The sequence below is a fragment of the Ochotona princeps genome, chromosome 31, assembly GCF_030435755.1.
Source record: "Ochotona princeps isolate mOchPri1 chromosome 31, mOchPri1.hap1, whole genome shotgun sequence".
Taxonomy (NCBI): domain Eukaryota; kingdom Metazoa; phylum Chordata; class Mammalia; order Lagomorpha; family Ochotonidae; genus Ochotona; species Ochotona princeps.
This window is the reverse complement of record NC_080862.1, coordinates 946,649-972,413: the sequence shown is the minus strand read 5'-3', so window position 1 is coordinate 972,413 and position 25,765 is coordinate 946,649. Positions and strand designations below refer to the sequence as shown.

General features: G+C 48.3%; 1 protein-coding gene across 3 annotated transcripts in view; it reads right to left on the bottom strand.

Moving 5' to 3' along the window:
• Nucleotides 1-427: 427 nt before the first annotated feature.
• Nucleotides 428-25,765, bottom strand: part of SMC5 (structural maintenance of chromosomes 5) — a 78,580-nt gene continuing 53,242 nt past the window's right edge. For 2 of the 3 annotated variants that reach the window (XM_058657357.1, XM_058657359.1), the window contains 8 exons: nt 6,461-6,586; nt 4,519-4,563; nt 4,039-4,134; nt 3,497-3,601; nt 3,168-3,287; nt 1,197-1,376; nt 1,015-1,110; nt 428-666 (listed from right to left, as the gene is read on the bottom strand). In XM_058657357.1, the coding sequence (XP_058513340.1) occupies nt 523-666; nt 1,015-1,110; nt 1,197-1,376; nt 3,168-3,287; nt 3,497-3,601; nt 4,039-4,134; nt 4,519-4,563; nt 6,461-6,586 (912 nt within the window). In that variant the 3' untranslated portion in view covers nt 428-522. The remainder of the gene's footprint in view (nt 667-1,014; nt 1,111-1,196; nt 1,377-3,167; nt 3,288-3,496; nt 3,602-4,038; nt 4,135-4,518; nt 4,564-6,460; nt 6,587-25,765) is intronic. The other variant, XM_058657358.1, reaches the window with a different exon arrangement.

Genomic DNA, 25,765 nt, shown 5'->3' with positions numbered 1-25,765 from the left:
ATCTCCTAGTGCAGAAAAAGTAATCTTTTTTTTAACAGCAAGAAATGACTAATTTGTCATAAATTATTACTATACATTAGACTAGCCATGTCCATATCAATAATTCAAATGTAAACATAACACTGGGAGGAAATGAGGAATTGAAACACAGGCCCATGAGGCTCTAAGCGATCCACACCACTATTCACTGAGCCAGGTCCACCGTGGCGAGTGCATTTCTTATGACTGACACCCTTCACCGTATATACCTTTGATTTGCAGTATTAAATGTTTTAAAAACGGGGATCCAATGACACACAGAGTGTAAAGAACTCAAACAGAACCCAAAGCGAAGACTTTTCCAGCAGACAATGTTCCAGAGAAGCCACGGTGTCCAGCTCATCACCCTGTGTGCATCTAGAAGGAGGTTTCCAAAAATAACCCATAATTTAACTTGTAACAAATCACCTAACTTTTATTCAGCTGATCCATAGTTACAAACAGAATTTTACAGAAAGTTCCAAAGTTCCCTCCCTTTACTTCTTATTGAGCAGGCTGAGTGAACGTAATACGCCGCCGCCGCCTCTGGAAAGCCTTTAAGTTCCATCTGCTTGGCTCCAGCATATGTGGCCCATTATAGACAAACAATACTGTCATCTTCTCAGAGTAAGGAAGATTTTGCAGGAGCTATATTGAAACAGACAAAATGTCACTTAGAAAAATTTGCTTCTGAAAGAAGAGCGCTAAGTTTACATTTACGCATTCAAACACGTATATCCTGAATAGGTCCTCCAAAGCTCTCCAACACAACCCTGCCACAATGTGAGCTTTGCCTGAAGTAGTACCGTGGAAATCCAGCCCACAGGATAAGGGGGCTCCTATGGCCTACAACATGGCATGCACCCTTCTCACGGGAACCCATTCCTCTAATCAATACACATATTATTACAGTATTTTTAGTGCCTTTCTGGGAGGTGTCTGACAGGTCAGCCACGGGGGAGTTTGGAGTTACACTTTAGATTGCTTAGGGCCTACCTTTGGTGTAATGAAGAAGTACTGAGACGTGTTTTCTTTACAGGCAGTATTTACAACCATTTCAAATACTCTCCGTTCATTGATGGGGTCCATTCCCTAAACAAGGACAACGATACTGAATGCATAGTTAAATTTACTACAGCATACAGTAAGACTCAAACACAAAAGAACCATCGCCCTACCTGGTTAATTTCATCAACTACTCTGAATGGACATCTGTTCAGCTCTTGAAGTGCCATCAAGTACAACATAGTAGAAACACTTCTTTCACCTCCACTTTGATGGTGAGGAGTTAATTCATGCAGCTGAGTACTACTGCGAAACTTGACTCTAATTCGAATTCCGTATTTGTCATAGTCTTCCTGTAAAACATTGAAAAAGTGATGAAAGATGACAGTTTCTTCTGTTACTTTAACCCTTGCTGAAAAGGCTGAATAAATCAATTCTAAGAGCAGAGGCAGTGGGCCTGGAAGCTGCATATGCAGAATCTCAACCGTTCAACTTCAAAGCCCCGGGAAGGCAGAGGGCAGCCCAAGTCTGCACCCGGTGGAGAACCTGCACAGGGTCCAGGCTCCTGGCTTTGTCCTGGCCCAGTCCTTACCACTGCAGTCACTGGGAATGAACCAGCAGACACAAGAACTCTCTCTGCTTCTCCGTCTCTCTGTAACTGCACCGTTCAAATGAAAATTCCTGTTTTTTAGAATTTTTGCTTTTCCATAACACAGTTCCACAAGCAAAGGGATATCCCTTTCCACTCTCCTCAAATAAGTTTTTTTTTTTTTTTTAATAGGAAAAAACAACTTAAAACTTAGTGGTACCAGCTGGTGTAAAGCAGTAAAATATTAGCCAAGCAGTTATGGTCTAAAAGTTGTAAGGATCCCCACGAATCTACTCAGGCACAGCTAACACATTCAGAGTGGATCCCACAGATCCACTCAGGCATAGCTAACACATTCAGAGTGGATCTCATGGATCCACTCAGGCGCAGCTAACACATTCATGTAGATCCCATGGATTCACTCAGGCACAGCTAACATATTCAGAGTAGATCCCATGGATCCACTCAGGCACAGCTAACACATTCAGAGTAGATCCCATGGATCCACTCAGGCGCGGCTGACACATTCAGAGTAGATCCCATGGATCCACTCAGGCGCGGCTGACACATTCAGAGTAGATCCCATGGACCCACTCAGGCGCAGCTAACACATTCAGAGTAGATCTCATGGATCCACTCAGGCGCGGCTAACACATTCAGAGTAGATCCCATGGACCCACTCAGGCACAGCTAACACATTCAGAATGTTTGGTTTGTAAGCCAGAGGTGAAGGCAACAAGCACACATGGTCTGCCATGCTGCACGACGCTGCAAAGCAGCTCTGTGTACCACTGCTGAGGGCAAGTCATCCCTGTGTCTTTGGTTGAATTTCTTAACTAAAAAAAAAAACCCACCGGGGCCGGCATCGGGGCACAGCATGCTAATCCCCTGCCCCATGGTGCCAGCAGCCCACTTCAGCACTGGTTCGTGGCCCTGCTGCTTCCCTTCCCATCCAGCTCTCTGCTTACGGACTGGGAAAGCACCGAAGAATGGTCCAAGGCTTTGCCACTTTGCACCATGTGGGAGACGCAGAGGGTTATTGGCTCCTGGCTTCTGATCTGATCAACTCAGGTCCACTAGTTGTGGCCATTTGGGGAGTGCACCAGTGACTGGAGGATTATCCTGTCTCCCTGACTCTCCCCTCTCTGTAAATTCTGCTTTTTGAATAAAATAAATAAGTCTTAAAAAGCACATTGGTTTCATAAGTGTATTTCAGTTATGTTTGCTAACTTACAACTCTTCCTACTTCAACAATGGTTGTTTTACAGAGTGATGCCTTTATCCAACACAGATGAACAGCCACTACTCAAAACAGAAACATAAGGAGTTATTAGTAAGATATTAGTCACTTATTTAAAGCAGGAAAAGAAAAAAAAAATGACCCTAATGGAATCCTACAGGCATTTCTTCCTTTGAGTAGTTTTCTAGTAAGCAAAATCTTTAGAAACAAATGCAAAATAACTAAATAATTCACAAATGCAAAATAACTAAATAATTTGCTTTTAGTACATAATTAAAATTGCCTGTCCAGAATATATTTCAAGTATAATTTTACCTCATTTTCTGTATGCAGATCCACTTCACCAGCACACTGCATAGAACTAAAAAAATTACTGAATTTTTCATTAATTTTTTCTACCAGCTCTTTTAAAGGATTAAGCCACCTTTCTTTCACCTACAAATAAAAGTAACATAAACATAATTTAAGGGAAGCATTGTATTACATTCTGTTAAAAAAAAAACTTCACATAAACTACATTTTTTTCTGTGTTAACCTGCTCAGTGAGTGCGCACCTTTATCCCTTCACTCTGTTTTGCATTGTTCTATACTCTCATAGCTTTAACGACAAACATGACAAAGAGAGACAAAAGCTAAACAGTCACCTGGGAAATGCTTTCCCTGTATTTATCCAGCTCAATTCTCTTTCCCTGTAGTTCCTCAGTTAACTGCTCTATTTCTTCTTCTCTTTTCATGTATTCTTCAACCACCTGGCAGGGAAAAAAACACTTGCTTTAACACAAATCTAACAAAGGACAAAATTATTTAAAATTTACATAAATCCAAATATTAACTCAAGATGCCAATTGTGTTGCACTGTACGGATCCAATTAATATGTTCTTATTACAGACTGAAAACGTCATTTCTATATTCTTGGAGGGGGGGGTGGGAAATCAGACATGGCAGGATTTCAGGTTAGCCTGAGTATTCTTTTTGTAAAGAAAAAGCACAGAACACTGTGTTCCTTCGGAGGAATCTATTTAAAATTCTAATCGATTCAGATTCTGGCATTTAAAGCACATTGTTCCTGCTGTCTAGCTTATTATTACCAAGCGCTCTAGTACAGAGTGGGAGGCAAGCACTAGGGGAACCGTGTGTGTGCAGGGTGACGTCAGCCGCGGAGCGGGAGGACATGAAGAGGCATACTGTAGGATTCAGGCCCGTGAAGCAGGAAGCTCTTGATCTTTCTTCGGTCAACAAAGCATCAATTTCATCCAACGTGTTTGGAAGATCTTGGAAAGCCTACACCAAAAAAAAAAAAAAAAAAGTTACTATAGATACTATAAGGAAAAGCAGTTCCATTCAAGTAACTAAAATAAGTAATACTAATCTGCTGAATAAGTAGCTATCTGCCCAACTACATGCTAGCACTCAGGGAGACAAAGTCATTATAAGCAGGATCTTGTGCCTCCAAAAAGCTTAACTTTATTCAGAAAGAAGACAGAGTGGGTACACCACACAGCACCGGAAGGCAATGTGTTACTGGGGGGCATTAAATCAGCAGTAGCTAACACACATACTACAGAATCTCGGAAAGCAGCAGCAGTCATGGCTACAGAAGACTCGGGGTGGTCAAGCAAAGCGGAGGGGCGAGCAGAAGTTGGAGAAAGAACGAGTACTGCATACCATGGGGGGTGAGGAGCTGTGTCCATTTGGAATGGTAGGTACTTGCTGAATTGGTAGAATGGGTCCAGAGTATGTGGGGCATTGAAAGAGAGCAAGAAGTTAGAACTTGACACTGCACTTATGAAGAAGTAAAAAGCATCCTAAGAATCCAATTTGCCAGCAAAACGTCACCACATGCTACCTTCTGAGCCCACGCCACAGGCCAGTCGGAACAGAGCCTGTCCCAAGGCGAGGGCACACACACCGCTTTGCATAGCACAAGCTGCAACGTCCACGGACTACAAGACACAACAAGGCCCTGGGACAGGCCGACACAGGACATTAAGCTCTCAGCGCTTCTCACCTCGCGGTGGATGTGTCTGACACAGTTACCTTCCCGGAACTCTACCAGATATCTTCCATCGCACACAACAAAAGGAACCTTCATTTCACCTGCCCACTTACCACTGGAAGCAAGATCCACTCCACCTCACTATCTGTTCAGCTGAAACATTCCGGGGTTTTCTCTCCCTCAGCCTTCTCACTTCCAACACTTCAACAAATCTCGCTAGCTTTGTCAAGGAAAGCAACCTGAAGTATGTCAACTTCTCTCCATGTCTTCATTGTTGCCACGCCAACCAAGGAAACAATAAATTGTTGGTGGGCCGAAGCAATAACCTACTGCACGGTTTCCTTTGTCCCACCTCCACTCTGCTCTCCATACAAAAGAAAACCTTTGTATAAACTCAAGTGTTAGTAATAGCGCTCTCATGTCTCCCCCAGTGGATTCTGTCTTCATCTCCTTGCGGCCCCTCGAGGTTTTGCTCTCTGCCTGCGTAGTTTTCATTCCCACTGAGATGGCCTTAACCTGAAACGCATCAGCACACTGCATGCCTCCCTGACAGCCACACGGGCTGACTTCTCTCAACTTCTCACCCCTGTCACTTCTCTCCTCCTTGGCATCTCACACCACGTAACATACCCTATTTGGCTTTTTGTGTTTTGGTCAGCCCGTCCTCCTTACTAGAATGCAAATTTCAGTAGAGGAGGAAATATGTCTCATTCAATATCTAATACACAGTAATAATCAATTTACTTAATGATTCATTATTTTCTAAAGTAGTAGAAATTATCAAGGATGAATCACCCTATATTCAGAAAAAAATAGCTATGATACTAGACATATTTATTTTATGCTTAACAATGCATTTCACATAAGATCTAGTGTTATCATGGGAATACATCCCACAGTCAGTTCTATAAGCATCTACTGAGTCCCTACTATGTCCCCAAACACTCCAATCTTGGCTTCTTGGTTTTAAGAACCTGAAAATCATAATCTGCATCATTCCTTTTTCCAGTTGTTTTCATCTTTAGTAGAGACTTTATTATCTACTGAAACAGATGTGTAAAATTAAAAATCAAAAATAAAATACCAAATAGTTTAAAATGCACTTCTAATTATGTATCCCCTTTCTCCCGAGTAAGCATGGTGGCCTGTCCACATCCCATAAGACAGACGAAGCCCAAATGCCGCCTTAAGGGCGTGACTCCAGTTTGCCTGAGTGCTATGTCAGAATATAAAATACACCGGAAAAAAAGTTTCTTTCCTCCTTTTTTTAGAGGTGTTACAGCTGAATATCCAGCCCCACTGAATTCCCAACTTCCTGAAAACTATTTTCATTTTTCCTTCTCACCCTAAGCAGCACTCAAACTTACCCAGGAATGTACAGCTTTGGGTGAAAAACCCACTTTCATGAAAGGAACTAATCTTCAGATATGCTTTTATAAAGTGAGCTCCATGTTTTAAGACTTTTAGTATCAAGCAGTAAAAATAGTGGGCAAATATAAACGACATACATAAAATCTGTTCAGCAAAACTACTTCCCACACATACTCAGTTCCCGTGTTTGACGCGTCTCGCCTGGCCCTGCTCAGAGCAGTCTACGTTCCGTATACTTACTGTCTGGTACTCGTGGGGCACAGTCTGTTCGGCACCCAGGTTGCACACCTGCCGGGCTCTCTTCATCAGCTCCTTACACTTCTGCAGCAATCTCTGTCTGTTTTCATCCAGCTCACCATAGCGCTGCTGTTGCAAGAACAAGAAATATGTGCAAGTTCAATGTCACTGGTAAATCAGAGAGCTATTTTATTACATCACCACACTGTATCAAATAAAGTACTGAATTTTGGTTATACTAATCATCAACATGATGCTCACGGGAAACCAAATATCAGATCATAAATACTTCAACTTTAAAAGCTGATTTGAACTTCAACTTCGGAATACTGCAGCACATAGTAACCAGCAATTCTTGATTCCCTGAGACCTCTGAGAGGAATCTTCCGGAAGCTCCCTAACCCATGTTCCATTCTGCTCAAAGCAAGCCTCACATGCAGCAGCTCAGTGGTGTCCAACGGCTGCCCGCGCAGCTCCCTGCACTGACCCACCGAGCCACCCCTTCACCAGTGAACAACACGAACCTACTCCGTGCCCGCACCTGCACCACCCTGCACTGAGCTGGTGAGCAAGGAGAGCACACAGGACCCTTGCCAAGGCAGGAGGTCACAGTCACCGCCAGCTTCTAGCCAGCTGCAGGCTCTCGGTGAGACTCTGCTCCCATCACTGTCAGTGTTATTACTGCTACTATTCCTCACAACATTGTACCATGATATTAGTCCCATTTTATACTTTAAAAAAAGAAGACTAAAAAGCTAAACCATCTATCTGCACATGCATGCAGTGAGAGGCTGCCATAGTTCTACCCAGGTCTGCTGACAGGCTACAGCACGATGCACCTCAGTGGCGTGAGTGTGAACGGAGCACACGTGTAGCACAAGGGGACGGTCATGGGAGCTGACAGGCTACAGCGTGATGTACCTCAGTGGCGTGAGTCTGAACGGAGCACACGTGTAGCACAAGGGGACTGGCCATGGAGCTACGAGAACTGTACAGAGCACTAGAGCAGCAGCCAAGGCATCCCAAGGACAAACAATGGAGACCATCAGGCACAGGAGCCTCCAAGACTTGCTCAGTTAGAGAACACGTAATTCAAGAGGGTTTTCTCGCATGAACTCCTCAGTCCCCACAGCCTGAGACAAAGAAGAGGCAAAGGTGCGGCCTGCCAGTTGGCAATGCTGGACTGCTCTCGAGGGGCCAGCACACTCAGGGATGCTGCACAGCCACTAGACACCCTCCTACTTCGCTTCCTGTTCCTCTTACACTTGCTAAAATGAAGTATTAGGACATTACAGGAAATATACTGTCAATGACTTTAATCTTTGAAGCTCTGGAGTTAACACAAAACCTCAACAATTCAACAATTTCTTTCTACTTGGTGGCATGATAAAATGTTCTTTAAATTCATATATACCTCTTCACATAGCACCTGTTTGTATTTTTTATTTTTTAATTTCTTTGTTTTTTATTTTTTATTATTTTTGGTTTTTTATTACAAAGATTTAGTTATTCTGGGCCCGGTGCAGCAGCCTAGCTGCTAAAGTCCTCACCTTGCACGCGCCAGGATTCTGTATGGGCTCCAGTTCTAATCCTGGCAGCCCTACCTACTTCCTCATCCAGTTCCCTGTTTGTGGGAAAGTAGTCGAAGATGGCCCAAAGCCTTGGGACTCCACAACTGTGTGGGAGACCCAGAAGAGGCTCCAGGCTTCTGGCTTCAGATTGGCGCTGCTCAGGCTGTTGCAGCTGTTTGGGGAGTGAATCAGTGTATGGAAGATCTTTCTCTCTGACTCCTCTCTCTATACCTGACTTTCCAATAAAAATAAATAAATAAATCTTTTTAAAAGATTTCATTATTTTTATTGCAAAGGCAAGTTTACAGAAAGAATCAGTGGCCACAACAGCGGGAGCTGAGACGGTCTGAAGCCAGGAGCCTGGAGCCTCTTCTGCGTCTCCCACATGGGTGCAGGGTGCCAATGCTTTGGGCCGTCCTCTATTGCTTTCCCAGGCCACAAGCAGGGAAGGAGCTGAATGGGAAGTGGAGCAGCTCAGACACAAACTGGTGTCCATATGGGATCCCTACACCTGAAAGGGGAAGATTAACCAATTGAACCACTGAACTAGGTCTTTTTTTTTTTTTTTTAAACCATAATTCTCGTTGAACATTCTTCTTGGCTGGCAGGAGTAGAAAAGGTGCACTCAACCACAGTATCATCAAGTGAAGCTGGTGAGAAGGCTTTGCGGTTCTCCTTAGAATCCAGCCTTCTACAGTTCATCGAGAGCACAGTCCATCTGTTGAAGACATCACAAGGGAACAAGGCAAGACTGACAGCCTTCCCAACAGCCCAAATTAGTAGCTCAAAAAAGATGACTTTGTAGGAATAGGTCATGGAAGAAATTAGTAAGTAAAATTTTGTCTCTGAAATGCTTTTTGAGGAAGTTTAGTTGTCACAAAAACCACACAGGAAGTTGCACAGAAATACCTTTGACATGGAGCAAGGAAAAGCTGTTCTAAGAAGGCCCTCTTGTGGAAGAAGTGAGAATTATTCATAGAATTTTTAAATTGAAACATTAAATGTTTTTAACAGTTCATTTCAGAGTCAAAATAAATGAAAATAATTTTCTATTAAGAACAGAATTAAGTTTGTGGTACATAAATTTCTAATAGTTAAACATTAACTATTAAGTCTTAAAACACATTAGCTTGGGCTCGGCGGCGTGGCCTAGTGGCTAAGGTCCTCGCCTTGATCCCATATGGCTGCTGGTTCTAATCCAGGCAGCTCCACTTCCTCTCTGTCTCTCCTCCTCTCAGTATATCTGACTTTGTAATAAAAATAAAATAAATCTTTAAAAAAAAAAAACACATTAGCTTAAATATATGAAATTCAGAATACCAGACAAGATGAAAACTAATTCAATTTTAAACTGCAAAGAAATAGCAATTTGACCATGTGTAATCCTAAAATCCTAAACTTCTGGGTGCTAATACCTGATTTGATGTGACAGGCCACACATTACACAAAACTGCCCGCGAGATGATGTGTATAAGGTACAGTGGAAGCACCAATTTTAAATTCAAATTTCAGGCTCATCAAGTGATAATTTCATTACAATATGCTAATACCCTCAACCCGCCCCCCCAATCATAATCACTTCTAAGGCTAAACATTTCAAATAACTGATATCTAATCTTGCTTGTCTCTTCTGAAAGTCAGTGTTCTCGTATAAACTGGATTTTGGTGGGAGAGTAACTAGTAAAATCCTGAGAGTAGTAAGTGGGAGAGTAGTAAGTAATGAAGCAGAAGAGAGGCTACCTGAAGAACACAGATTTTAGACATTTAGCATTGGGATAAACAAATTTAACACCTTACACATTTCACAACTCCCGACTGCTCTACACTGGACAGTGCACTGAGCACCCGGATGTATCCTTTCAGATGGAACGTCACACTACCCTTGCAAGTAAGCTATCGCCCCTACGACTGCAGTGAGGATTCAGCTTACAGTGTCAGAAGCAAGTAACAGTTCTTTGTGTTCTACCCATTAACTGGTCCTAGGAGTAGTTCAGAGTTAGTAAAATCAAAGTTCATACGCACAGGCCTCTCTCTATGGCTATGTTTTTATAGGTCGGGAACCTTGTTGCCATATTTGGTCTCCAAGAATCTAAGTACCAAGCTCTGTGCTGGTTACCTATTTTTAAACCCTCTCATGAATGCAATTCCCATCAAAATCCTTCATAAACTTTTTTTTGCCCCCAGGGTAGCAATGGCCCCTCTGGGCAATCTCCAGGTGTGCACCTGTTAATCTCAGTACATCAGTTGAACTAAGACTGTTTGAAGAGCATCTCTCACTAGAGTGGGTTAAAGTTTAGCACAGACTCGCTCCAACATGATTATGGCTTTATGGTTCTGTAAGCATGACACAAACCCGTCATAATTTAAACCCTCATTAAACACTAACTTAAACTTCAGGCACCATGACTAAATGTTGTACTGTGACTGGAAAGCTTCATTTAGTATCTACATGATGAGTCAATTTCTCCATGAAATTTTTCTTTTTAGAAGATTTATTTATTTACACATGTATGAGAGAGAGACAGAGGAAGAAATCTTAAAGCAGCTGGGACTCAGAGAGCCCAGCAGTGGCCTCCACAAAGCCTCTTTCCCGTTCTGCAGACCAGCACGTCACTGATGGCCTCATCCAACGAAGTAACCAGCACAGGCGCTCCACTGCTCCCAGGGGTTGTCCACCAGCCCCAGTGACCAGCCCAACACGCACCAGCACAGTCTCCCCTTTCCCGTTCTGCAGACCAGCACGTCACTGATGGCCTCATCCAACGAAGTAACCAGCACAGGCGCTCCACTACTCCCCAGGGGTTGTCCACCAGCCCCGGTGACCAGCCCCACACGCACCAGCACAGTCTCCCCTATCTTTCTGCTGCTGTCTGCTCACTGACTTCCCCTTCTTCTGAAGGGCCATCCCATCCTCTCCGTCCATGACTTCCGCTCAGCCCACGAAGCAGTTTGAATGTAAGCAGCTCAACCTTCACCTCTACTTGAGCCTCTGTGCTGCTGGCTGCTCACTCCCTAACCAAACTGCTCTCCCTTGTCACCCCATTTATTCTACATTTTGGGGGGCTGGATTCAGAACAAGGCTGATACTCTACTCTGCTTTAATCTTCCCACTCCTTTGTGCAGTCCTGTGTCTGTGGGTGCCTTCCAACAAAGACACGACTGTAGTTCGCTTGGATGAAACGGGTATATTTCTGGAAAGTGTAAAGTGCATCAGACATAGAGTATTAGATTCTGAAAAAGGAAGATAATGGACCAGACTCTGGATACAGGGAAAAGATGAAAAAACTGTAGTTTTTTAAACCAATAAATAAAGCGATAAACCAATAAATAAAAAAATAAATAAAGCAATTTACATTTGCTAAACACCTGTAGTTACATCTGAACACTGCACTGTTCTTCACACTGTACAATGCAGGCCGATGTTGAGCAGCACCAGCGCGGGGCCACTTCTGACCCCACCCCTGCTGCTCAGGGTGTGGGAAAAGCAGCAGCAAACGCACCCTGCCACCCTAGTGGGAGACTCAGATAAAAGATCTCTGTGTGTCTCCCTCTTTGGCTTGCAAATAAAATACATTTTAAAAAAGTAAAATTCCATACTTGAAAACATCAAAGAGACTTTAGTGAACACACAGGAAACTCCAATTCAACCTAAAATTTTGGCTTGACTTTGTCCCCCCCTTAATTTTTGTGTATAATGGATGAATCACAAACTACACATCTCTAATAAATACAACAAGGCTAAAGAGGCTGAGCACAGCAGCTACAGCACCCTTCGGGACGCACAAGTCCTCACTGCTTCTGAGCTCAAGTAATGTTCTGATTCCAGCGAGCTAAATATTGTTACAAGTGACTGTGACTGCGTCTTTGTGCTCCTTACACTCTGGCCACCAGAGTCTGCGACTGCTGCGTTTCCATCAGACGCTGCTGAAGTGAGACACCTGCCCTGCACAGCTCCTTCCATCCGCAGGTTCTACCGCCCCCTGCTCGCCCCTGCTCGCCCCTGCTCGCCCCTGCTCGCCCCTGCTCGCCCCTGCTCGCCCGCTGCCACTGGCTGCACCATCACTGCTTCTAGAGCAGTGTTTCTCAAGCGCCCTCCACCCACCGCTCGCAGTCCGTCCGGCAACGTCTGGGGCATTTCCGCTTGTCACAGCTGAGGAGCGCACGTGTCTGAGTATTCCTTGATGACATCTGGAGGAGGAGTCACCAGTCATTCCACAATGACCCGGATGTCCCACAAATCGCCATCTAACCCAGTCCTGAGGCTGACAGCGCTGTTCCACAGGCTTACTGTGAAATGGTTACTTCTTCACCAGATCACCCCAAATGCAGCAGTTTCGTGGTGTGTGACCTTCGTAGCTGATAGACTGTTGGAGAGCAGCTGTAAAGTGGTGACATTCTAACATTCTAATTCTGTCTTCCTGTATTAGCTCCACAGAAACTCCCCTACTTATCACTTATTTTTTAGTACTAAACAACCGATCCCTCAGAAAAGGTAGGACTTGTACTGCATGCACTTCTGTTTTAACATTCTCATTTATTTATTTATTTTAAAGTCAGAGTCACAGAGAGTGAGGGAAAAACACATCTTCCACCCAGTGGATCACTCCCTGGCGGTCAGTACAGCTGGCCAGGCCAGGCTGACGCCAGGAGCCATCCAAGTACTCCGGCACCCTGCACTGCTTTCCCTAGGCTATTTACCACCAAGGAGCTGGGTTAGAACTGGAGCGCCCAGGATTTGAACTGGCACCTACATGGGATGCCAATGTCACAGGGGTGGAGTTCTTTACACAAGCGTGACCTCTAAATGCACTTTTTATCTCCCATTTTAAAAAGTGATGAGCTGGTTCTCCGACACATTCCAAAGCAACCGATCCTTGTATTATTATAAACTTGAGGATTTAGACACTTTCTTTAAAAAAAATTTAGACACTTTTAATGGTTCTTCTGCTATGGCTTCATCTAAAACCAGTGAGAAATTCTTTATAAACTCTCCTGAGTCTAATAATCACCAAACCATCTTTAACCTTCTTGCTTTGTAATGACAAATTCACATGGGGCCAGTTCCAATCCTAGGTGCTTCATTTCTATTCAGCTTCTGCTAATATTCCTGGGAAAACACCAGAGCACAGATCCAGGGCTTACGCGCCTGCGCCACCGTGGGAGACCTGCGGGAGCACCTGCCTTCGGCCTGACCCAACCCGGCCACTGCATCCACCGAGGGGGTGACCCAGCCCAGGGCCGGTCTCTCAGCTTCTTTCTTTTTTTTTTTTTTTTTTTTTTTTTCATCCTTTTCTGTATGTAGTTTTTTTTTTTTTTTTTTTTTTTTTATTAATTATTATGCATTATGTGACAGTTTCATATGCTCTGGGAATCCCCCCACCCCTCCCCACACCCCTCCCCCCTGGTGGATTCCTCCACCTTGATGCAGTATTACAGTTCAAATTCCATCAAGATTCTTTCCTTGCAAACATATACCCAGCATAGAGTCCAGCTACTCATTGTCCAGATGGGTTGAACAGTTTGTTGGGGAGACCATTTCTGGTCCAAAGTCAGAGCTGGTAGAATATCATCCCAGTCAATTAAGAGTCTCAATATAACATTAACAGCAATTTGTAACATTATGGAATTGACAAGGTTTTGCGTAACCAGTATGTTAAAAAAAACAAAACAAAACAATACAAAACAAAAAAGAAGCAAGTTCTTAACCACAACCTATGATTAGCTCATTGACATTTCAATTTTAGTTCATATACAGGACCAGCTGCTATATACCTTAAAATGGCTATAAGGTACCATTCAGCTGTCTCGTGTCTGTTTCATTTTAGTATTTAGCCATTTGTTGTGTTGAAGTCTAATTTTACTGATCTTGGCAGATTTTAGGATAATCTAGACTGGCTTGTAACTCTAACAAGACATTTGTCAGCAGTTAAGGTGCAGAACATTTTTTTTTGGGGGGGGGGGTGTGCAGGAAAGTCCCCAACACCATGGTAAGGAGTGACTAATCTTTGTGTCCTACCCAGCGAGGCATTAGCCAATCCATGCCAGCTCTTTCCTGTCGGATTTCAAGCTCTACTTTTTGTTGTTTGTCTATTTATTTTAGGTTTTTTTTTTAGTTTGTATGATTGTTTGTTTGCTGTGAGGGGTTTTCGGAGCGATCCTGATGGTCATTGCAAGGGAGGGTGGGGGTCCAGAGGTGGAGCCAGGCTCGGTCCAGAGAAAGCTCTCCTCCCTGGTCCCGGAATCCATCATGCTAAGAGAAATGAACCAATCCCAAAAGGTTAAATACCACATGTTTGCCTTAATCTGAGATGAAAAGACGACAACCTGATAGTACCTGTATATTGTAATATTATTGCAATCTCTAACAACCTGTATCCAATACAATAAGATAATGTGATATAATCTATAAACCAACAATTAATGTCAGAATACTTAAGATCTACATCGAAAAACTGTAAAACCTACTATACCCTCAATACGTTATGTTAATCCGTAATGGGGGGGAGTGCAGGGAAGCCTTTCAGGACCATAAAAAGAGTGAGGAAAAAGTATAATATAGCCTATCATGATCAAATCTGGTAATTCATAGACAACAGACTCAAAGCAGCACTAAACAATAGTAAAACTACTATACCAATGCATGAGGGGGGAATCGGGTGCGATCCTGACAACCTCTTAACAGGAGGTCATGTGCGTGGAGCAGGGGGGCACTCCAGGGTAGAGCAGATGGCAAGGAGAAAGCCTGGATCCCAACCATGAAGACTCCCAGACCTTCACCACAAACTACTAATACGAGCAACAAGGACTATATCCCAACTGCCAAGGAGGCCACAGGGAATTGGATGCCCTCGGAGGCCGAGTACTCTGAGGTCACCCACCCCTAACCGGAGCTCCCGCAGGGGATGGAAGAAGTCCAAACACTACCGCGCAGAAACCAACGTCATCGGAATGACAACCAGAAGCCCTGAGCGGTCCGCAGAAACAGAACAATAAACGTCCCTCTCAGCTTCTTTCAAACAAGTTTTTAAACATTTAAGAGAAAACATGAGGTTAATCTTATAGAAACGCTTCTTCACCTGAACCAGGAGCAACGCCTTTTCTAGTGGGTCATCTGAGTGGAAAATCATACTGAGGAGTCTGTGGTTGATGTCTTCGCAGCATATTTTTAGCCATGTTTCTTTTCAGAGAAAATATGAGTTTATTCTGAGTTTCAAATTCAATATTAAAAACTTCAAGGTTTTGATTACATATCATTTCCTTTACATTTGAATTTTTTGCTAAAATCACGTTATTACACTTACTTGCTTTATAATGTTTTCAGAATAAGATTACAAACATTAACACTACGAATACTGAAAAACCGATCGAGCTTTGTTTGCAATTTTGTTCTTAGAGCCAAATTACTTGGAACACAATTATCTGGATAATTTCTGCCAACTCAAACCTAGATGCAAAGTTTGTCTTAAAAACAGTATGTTTTGCGAGCAGATAATTCTGAAATACAAAAAAGTCTGCTTACATGGACAGAGTTTCCAACCCTGCCTTCCAGCATTCATGAGAACAACCTAAAAACTTCACTGATGGAGTCATCAGCTCCCATGAACTTCTCTGCAAATGGCGACACACAGCACCACTCACTCCTCTCTCACAGCACCATTCACTCCTCTCTCTCTCACAGCACCACTCACTCCTCTCTCACAGCACCACTCACTCCTCTCTCTCACAGCACCACTCACTCCTCTCTCTCTCACAGCACCACTCACTCCTCTCTCTCACAGCACCACTCACTCCTCTCTCTCACAGCACCACTCCCTCCTCTCTCTCTCACAGCACCACTCACTCCTCTCTCTCACAGCACCACTCACTCCTCTCTCTCACAGCACCACTCACTCCTCTCTCTCTCACAGCACCACTCACTCCTCTCTCTCTCACAGCACCACTCACTCCTCTCTCTCACAGCACCACTCACTCCTCTCTCTCTCACAGCACCACTCACTCCTCTCTCTCACAGCACCACTCACTCCTCTCTCTCTCACAGCACCACTCACTCCTCTCTCTCTCACAGCACCACTCACTCCTCTCTCACACACAGAACCACTCACTCCTCTCTCTCTCACAGCACCACTCACTCCTCTCTCACAGCACCACTCACTCCTCTCTCTCTCACAGCACCACTCACTCCTCTCTCACAGCACCACTCACTCCTCTCTCACAGCACCACTCACTCCTCTCTCTCTCACAGCACCACTCACTCCTCTCTCTCTCACAGCACCACTCACTCCTCTCTCTCACAGCACCACTCACTCCTCTCTCACAGCACCACTCACTCCTCTCTCTCTCACAGCACCACTCACTCCTCTCTCACAGCACCACTCACTCCTCTCTCTCTCACAGCACCACTCACTCCTCTCTCACAGCACCACTCACTCCTCTCTCACAGCACCACTCCCTCCTCTCACACAGCACCACTCACTCCTCTCTCTCTCACAGCACCACTCACTCCTCTCTCTCTCACAGCACCACTCACTCCTCTCTCTCACAGCACCACTCACTCCTCTCTCTCACACAGCACCACTCACTCCTCTCTCTCACAGCACCACTCACTCCTCTCTCTCACAGCACCACTCACTCCTCTCTCACAGCACCACTCACTCCTCTCTCACAGCACCACTCACTCCTCTCTCACAGCACCACTCACTCCTCTCTCTCTCACAGCACCACTCACTCCTCTCTCTCTCACAGCACCACTCACTCCTCTCTCTCACAGCACCACTCACTCCTCTCTCACAGCACCACTCACTCCTCTCTCACAGCACCACTCACTCCTCTCTCACAGCACCACTCACTCCTCTCACACAGCACCACTCACTCCTCTCTCTCTCACAGCACCACTCACTCCTCTCTCACAGCACCACTCACTCCTCTCTCACACAGCACCACTCACTCCTCTCTCTCACAGCACCACTCACTCCTCTCTCACAGCACCACTCACTCCTCTCTCTCTCACAGCACCACTCACTCCTCTCTCACACACAGCACCACTCACTCACTCCTCTCTCACAGCACCACTCACTCCTCTCTCTCACACAGAACCACTCACTCCTCTCTCTCTCACAGCACCACTCACTCCTCTCTCACAGCACCACTCACTCCTCTCTCTCTCACAGCACCACTCACTCCTCTCTCACAGCACCACTCACTCCTCTCTCTCTCACAGCACCACTCACTCCTCTCTCTCAGCACCACTCACTCCTCTCTCTCTCACAGCACCACTCACTCCTCTCTCACAGCACCACTCACTCCTCTCTCTCTCACAGCACCACTCACTCCTCTCTCTCACAGCACCACTCACTCCTCTCTCACAGCACCACTCACTCCTCTCTCACAGCACCACTCACTCCTCTCTCTCACAGCACCACTCACTCCTCTCTCTCTCACAGCACCACTCACTCCTCTCTCTCACAGCACCACTCACTCCTCTCTCTCTCACAGCACCACTCACTCCTCTCTCACAGCACCACTCACTCCTCTCTCACAGCACCACTCACTCCTCTCTCTCACAGCACCACTCACTCCTCTCTCACACAGCACCACTCACTCCTCTCTCACAGCACCACTCACTCCTCTCTCACAGCACCACTCACTCCTCTCTCACAGCACCACTCACTCCTCTCTCACAGCACCACTCACTCCTCTCTCTCACAGCACCACTCACTCCTCTCTCACAGCACCACTCACTCCTCTCTCTCTCACAGCACCACTCACTCCTCTCTCTCACAGCACCACTCACTCCTCTCTCACAGCACCACTCACTCCTCTCTCACAGCACCACTCACTCCTCTCTCTCTCACAGCACCACTCACTCCTCTCTCTCACAGCACCACTCACTCCTCTCTCACACAGCACCACTCACTCCTCTCTCACAGCACCACTCACTCCTCTCTCACAGCACCACTCACTCCTCTCTCTCTCACAGCACCACTCACTCCTCTCTCTCACAGCACCACTCACTCCTCTCTCACACAGCACCACTCACTCCTCTCTCACAGCACCACTCACTCCTCTCTCACAGCACCACTCACTCCTCTCTCACAGCACCACTCACTCCTCTCTCACACAGCACCACTCACTCCTCTCTCACAGCACCACTCACTCCTCTCTCTCTCACAGCACCACTCACTCCTCTCTCACAGCACCACTCACTCCTCTCTCACACAGCACCACTCACTCCTCTCTCACAGCACCACTCACTCCTCTCTCACAGCACCACTCACTCCTCTCTCTCTCACAGCACCACTCACTCCTCTCTCTCACAGCACCACTCACTCCTCTCTCACACAGCACCACTCACTCCTCTCTCACAGCACCACTCACTCCTCTCTCACAGCACCACTCACTCCTCTCTCTCTCACAGCACCACTCACTCCTCTCTCTCACAGCACCACTCACTCCTCTCTCACACAGCACCACTCACTCCTCTCTCACAGCACCACTCACTCCTCTCTCACAGCACCACTCACTCCTCTCTCACAGCACCACTCACTCCTCTCTCACACAGCACCACTCACTCCTCTCTCACAGCACCACTCACTCCTCTCTCTCTCACAGCACCACTCACTCCTCTCTCACAGCACCACTCACTCCTCTCTCACACAGCACCACTCACTCCTCTCTCACAGCACCACTCACTCCTCTCTCACAGCACCACTCACTCCTCTCTCTCTCACAGCACCACTCACTCCTCTCTCACACACAGCACCACTCACTCACTCCTCTCTCACAGCACCACTCACTCCTCTCTCTCAACAGAACCACTCACTCCTCTCTCTCTCACAGCACCACTCACTCCTCTCTCTCTCACAGCACCACTCACTCCTCTCTCTCAGCACCACTCACTCCTCTCTCTCTCACAGCACCACTCACTCCTCTCTCACAGCACCACTCACTCCTCTCTCACAGCACCACTCACTCCTCTCTCTCACAGCACCACTCACTCCTCTCTCTCTCACAGCACCACTCACTCCTCTCTCTCACAGCACCACTCACTCCTCTCTCACAGCACCACTCACTCCTCTCTCTCACAGCACCACTCACTCCTCTCTCACACAGCACCACTCACTCCTCTCTCTCTCACAGCACCACTCACTCCTCTCTCACAGCACCACTCACTCCTCTCTCACAGCACCACTCACTCCTCTCTCTCACAGCACCACTCACTCCTCTCTCACACAGCACCACTCACTCCTCTCTCTCTCACAGCACCACTCACTCCTCTCTCTCACAGCACCACTCACTCCTCTCTCACACAGCACCACTCACTCCTCTCTCACAGCACCACTCACTCCTCTCTCTCTCACAGCACCACTCACTCCTCTCTCTCACAGCACCACTCACTCCTCTCTCTCTCACAGCACCACTCACTCCTCTCTCACAGCACCACTCACTCCTCTCTCACAGCACCACTCACTCCTCTCTCTCTCACAGCACCACTCACTCCTCTCTCTCACAGCACCACTCACTCCTCTCTCTCACAGCACCACTCACTCCTCTCTCTCTCACAGCACCACTCACTCCTCTCTCACAGCACCACTCACTCCTCTCTCACAGCACCACTCACTCCTCTCTCTCACAGCACCACTCACTCCTCTCTCTCACAGCACCACTCACTCCTCTCTCACAGCACCACTCACTCCTCTCTCACACAGCACCACTCACTCCTCTCTCACAGCACCACTCACTCCTCTCTCACACAGCACCACTCACTCCTCTCTCACAGCACCACTCACTCCTCTCTCACAGCACCACTCACTCCTCTCTCTCTCACAGCACCACTCACTCACTCCTCTCTCACAGCACCACTCACTCCTCTCTCACACACAGCACCACTCACTCACTCCTCTCTCACAGCACCACTCACTCCTCTCTCTCTCACAGCACCACTCACTCCTCTCTCTCAGCACCACTCACTCCTCTCTCTCTCACAGCACCACTCACTCCTCTCTCTCACAGCACCACTCACTCCTCTCTCTCTCACAGCACCACTCACTCCTCTCTCACAGCACCACTCACTCCTCTCTCTCTCACAGCACCACTCACTCCTCTCTCACAGCACCACTCACTCCTCTCTCTCTCACAGCACCACTCACTCCTCTCTCACAGCACCACTCACTCCTCTCTCTCTCACAGCACCACTCACTCCTCTCTCTCACAGCACCACTCACTCCTCTCTCACAGCACCACTCACTCCTCTCTCTCACAGCACCACTCACTCCTCTCTCACAGCACCACTCACTCCTCTCACACAGCACCACTCACTCCTCTCTCACAGCACCACTCACTCCTCTCTCACAGCACCACTCCCTCCTCTCACACAGCACCACTCACTCCTCTCTCACACAGCACCACTCACTCCTCTCTCACAGCACCACTCACTCCTCTCTCACAGCACCACTCACTCCTCTCTCACAGCACCACTCACTCCTCTCTCACACAGCACCACTCACTCCTCTCTCACAGCACCACTCACTCCTCTCTCTCTCACAGCACCACTCACTCCTCTCTCACAGCACCACTCACTCCTCTCTCACACAGCACCACTCACTCCTCTCTCTCACAGCACCACTCACTCCTCTCTCTCACAGCACCACTCACTCCTCTCTCACAGCACCACTCACTCCTCTCTCACACAGCACCACTCACTCCTCTCTCACACAGCACCACTCACTCCTCTCTCTCTCACAGCACCACTCACTCCTCCTCTCTCACAGCACCACTCACTCCTCTCTCACAGCACCACTCACTCCTCTCTCTCACAGCACCACTCACTCCTCTCTCACAGCACCACTCACTCCTCTCTCACACAGCACCACTCACTCCTCTCTCACAGCACCACTCACTCCTCTCTCACAGCACCACTCACTCCTCTCTCTCTCACAGCACCACTCACTCCTCTCTCTCACAGCACCACTCACTCCTCTCAGCACCCTCCTCCTCTCTCACAGCACCACTCACTCCTCTCTCTCACAGCACCACTCACTCCTCTCTCACAGCACCACTCACTCCTCTCTCACAGCACCACTCACTCCTCTCTCACACAGCACCACTCACTCCTCTCTCACAGCACCACTCACTCCTCTCTCTCTCACAGCACCACTCACTCCTCTCTCACACACAGCACCACTCACTCACTCCTCTCTCACAGCACCACTCACTCCTCTCTCTCTCACAGCACCACTCACTCCTCTCTCACAGCACCACTCACTCCTCTCTCTCACAGCACCACTCACTCCTCTCTCTCACAGCACCACTCACTCCTCTCTCTCTCACAGCACCACTCACTCCTCTCTCACAGCACCACTCTCACTCCTCTCTCTCTCACAGCACCACTCACTCCTCTCTCACAGCACCACTCACTCCTCTCTCACAGCACCACTCACTCCTCTCTCTCTCACAGCACCACTCACTCCTCTCTCTCACAGCACCACTCACTCCTCTCTCACAGCACCACTCACTCCTCTCTCACAGCACCACTCACTCCTCTCTCACAGCACCACTCACTCCTCTCTCACAGCACCACTCACTCCTCTCTCACAGCACCACTCACTCCTCTCTCTCACAGCACCACTCACTCCTCTCTCTCACAGCACCACTCACTCCTCTCTCTCACACAGCACCACTCACTCCTCTCTCTCTCACAGCACCACTCACTCCTCTCTCACAGCACCACTCACTCCTCTCTCACAGCACCACTCACTCCTCTCTCTCTCACAGCACCACTCACTCCTCTCTCTCACAGCACCACTCACTCCTCTCTCTCACAGCACCACTCACTCCTCTCTCTCACAGCACCACTCACTCCTCTCTCACAGCACCACTCACTCCTCTCTCTCACAGCACCACTCACTCCTCTCTCTCACAGCACCACTCACTCCTCTCTCTCACAGCACCACTCACTCCTCTCTCTCACAGCACCACTCACTCCTCTCTCTCACAGCACCACTCACTCCTCTCTCACAGCACCACTCACTCCTCTCTCACAGCACCACTCACTCCTCTCTCTCTCACAGCACCACTCACTCCTCTCTCTCACAGCACCACTCACTCCTCTCTCACAGCACCACTCACTCCTCTCTCACAGCACCACTCACTCCTCTCTCACAGCACCACTCACTCCTCTCTCACAGCACCACTCACTCCTCTCACACAGCACCACTCACTCCTCTCTCTCACAGCACCACTCACTCCTCTCTCACAGCACCACTCACTCCTCTCTCACACAGCACCACTCACTCCTCTCTCTCACAGCACCACTCACTCCTCTCTCACAGCACCACTCACTCCTCTCTCTCTCACAGCACCACTCACTCCTCTCTCACACACAGCACCACTCACTCACTCCTCTCTCACAGCACCACTCACTCCTCTCTCTCACACAGAACCACTCACTCCTCTCTCTCTCACAGCACCACTCACTCCTCTCTCACAGCACCACTCACTCCTCTCTCTCTCACAGCACCACTCACTCCTCTCTCACAGCACCACTCACTCCTCTCTCTCTCACAGCACCACTCACTCCTCTCTCACAGCACCACTCACTCCTCTCTCTCTCACAGCACCACTCACTCCTCTCTCACAGCACCACTCACTCCTCTCTCTCTCCTCCTCTCTCACAGCACCACTCACTCCTCTCTCTCACAGCACCACTCACTCCTCTCTCACAGCACCACTCACTCCTCTCTCACAGCACCACTCACTCCTCTCTCTCTCACAGCACCACTCACTCCTCTCTCACAGCACCACTCACTCCTCTCTCTCTCACAGCACCACTCACTCCTCTCTCACAGCACCACTCACTCCTCTCTCTCTCACAGCACCACTCACTCCTCTCTCTCACAGCACCACTCACTCCTCTCTCACAGCACCACTCACTCCTCTCTCTCACAGCACCACTCACTCCTCTCTCTCTCACAGCACCACTCACTCCTCTCTCTCACAGCACCACTCACTCCTCTCTCACAGCACCACTCACTCCTCTCTCTCACAGCACCACTCACTCCTCTCTCACAGCACCACTCACTCCTCTCTCTCACAGCACCACTCACTCCTCTCTCTCACAGCACCACTCACTCCTCTCTCTCACAGCACCACTCACTCCTCTCTCTCACAGCACCACTCACTCCTCTCTCACAGCACCACTCACTCCTCTCTCTCACAGCACCACTCACTCCTCTCTCACAGCACCACTCACTCCTCTCTCTCTCACAGCACCACTCACTCCTCTCTCTCACAGCACCACTCACTCCTCTCTCACAGCACCACTCACTCCTCTCTCACAGCACCACTCACTCCTCTCTCTCTCACAGCACCACTCACTCCTCTCTCTCACAGCACCACTCACTCCTCTCTCACACAGCACCACTCACTCCTCTCTCACAGCACCACTCACTCCTCTCTCACAGCACCACTCACTCCTCTCTCACAGCACCACTCACTCCTCTCTCACACAGCACCACTCACTCCTCTCTCTCACAGCACCACTCACTCCTCTCTCTCTCACAGCACCACTCACTCCTCTCTCACAGCACCACTCACTCCTCTCTCTCACAGCACCACTCACTCCTCTCTCACAGCACCACTCACTCCTCTCTCACAGCACCACTCACTCCTCTCTCTCTCACAGCACCACTCACTCCTCTCTCTCACAGCACCACTCACTCCTCTCTCACAGCACCACTCACTCCTCTCTCTCTCACAGCACCACTCACTCCTCTCTCACAGCACCACTCACTCCTCTCTCACAGCACCACTCACTCCTCTCTCTCACAGCACCACTCACTCCTCTCTCTCACAGCACCACTCACTCCTCTCTCTCACAGCACCACTCACTCCTCTCTCACAGCACCACTCACTCCTCTCTCACAGCACCACTCACTCCTCTCTCACACAGCACCACTCACTCCTCTCTCACAGCACCACCACTCACTCTCTCTCACAGCACCACTCACTCCTCTCTCTCACACAGCACCACTCACTCACTCCTCTCTCACAGCACCACTCACTCCTCTCTCTCTCACAGCACCACTCACTCCTCTCTCTCTCACAGCACCACTCACTCCTCTCTCTCTCACAGCACCACTCACTCCTCTCTCTCACAGCACCACTCACTCCTCTCTCTCTCACAGCACCACTCACTCCTCTCTCACAGCACCACTCACTCCTCTCTCTCTCACAGCACCACTCACTCCTCTCTCTCACAGCACCACTCACTCCTCTCTCACAGCACCACTCACTCCTCTCTCTCACAGCACCACTCACTCCTCTCTCTCACAGCACCACTCACTCCTCTCTCTCACAGCACCACTCACTCCTCTCTCTCACAGCACCACTCACTCCTCTCTCTCACAGCACCACTCACTCCTCTCTCACACAGCACCACTCACTCCTCTCTCTCTCACAGCACCACTCACTCCTCTCTCTCACAGCACCACTCACTCCTCTCTCTCTCACAGCACCACTCACTCCTCTCTCTCACAGCACCACTCACTCCTCTCTCTCACAGCACCACTCACTCCTCTCTCTCTCACAGCACCACTCACTCCTCTCTCACAGCACCACTCACTCCTCTCTCTCACAGCACCACTCACTCCTCTCTCACAGCACCACTCACTCCTCTCTCTCACAGCACCACTCACTCCTCTCTCTCACAGCACCACTCACTCCTCTCTCACAGCACCACTCACTCCTCTCTCTCACAGCACCACTCACTCCTCTCTCACACAGCACCACTCACTCCTCTCTCTCACAGCACCACTCACTCCTCTCTCTCTCACAGCACCACTCACTCCTCTCTCTCACAGCACCACTCACTCCTCTCTCTCTCACAGCACCACTCACTCCTCTCTCACAGCACCACTCACTCCTCTCTCACAGCACCACTCACTCCTCTCTCTCACAGCACCACTCACTCCTCTCTCTCACAGCACCACTCACTCCTCTCTCTCACAGCACCACTCACTCCTCTCTCTCACAGCACCACTCACTCCTCTCTCACAGCACCACTCACTCCTCTCTCACAGCACCACTCACTCCTCTCTCTCACAGCACCACTCACTCCTCTCTCTCACAGCACCACTCACTCCTCTCTCACAGCACCACTCACTCCTCTCTCTCACAGCACCACTCACTCCTCTCTCACAGCACCACTCACTCCTCTCTCTCACAGCACCACTCACTCCTCCTCTCTCACAGCACCACTCACTCCTCTCTCACAGCACCACTCACTCCTCTCTCTCACAGCACCACTCACTCCTCTCTCTCACAGCACCACTCACTCCTCTCTCTCACAGCACCACTCACTCCTCTCTCTCACAGCACCACTCACTCCTCTCTCTCTCACAGCACCACTCACTCCTCTCTCACAGCACCACTCACTCCTCTCTCTCTCACAGCACCACTCACTCCTCTCTCACAGCACCACTCACTCCTCTCTCTCACAGCACCACTCACTCTCTCTCACAGCACCACTCACTCCTCTCTCTCTCACAGCACCACTCACTCTCTCTCTCACAGCACCACTCACTCCTCTCTCTCACAGCACCACTCACTCCTCTCTCTCACAGCACCACTCACTCCTCTCTCTCACAGCACCACTCACTCCTCTCTCAGCACTCATCCTCTCACAGCACCACTCACTCCTCTCTCACAGCACCACTCACTCCTCTCTCTCACAGCACCACTC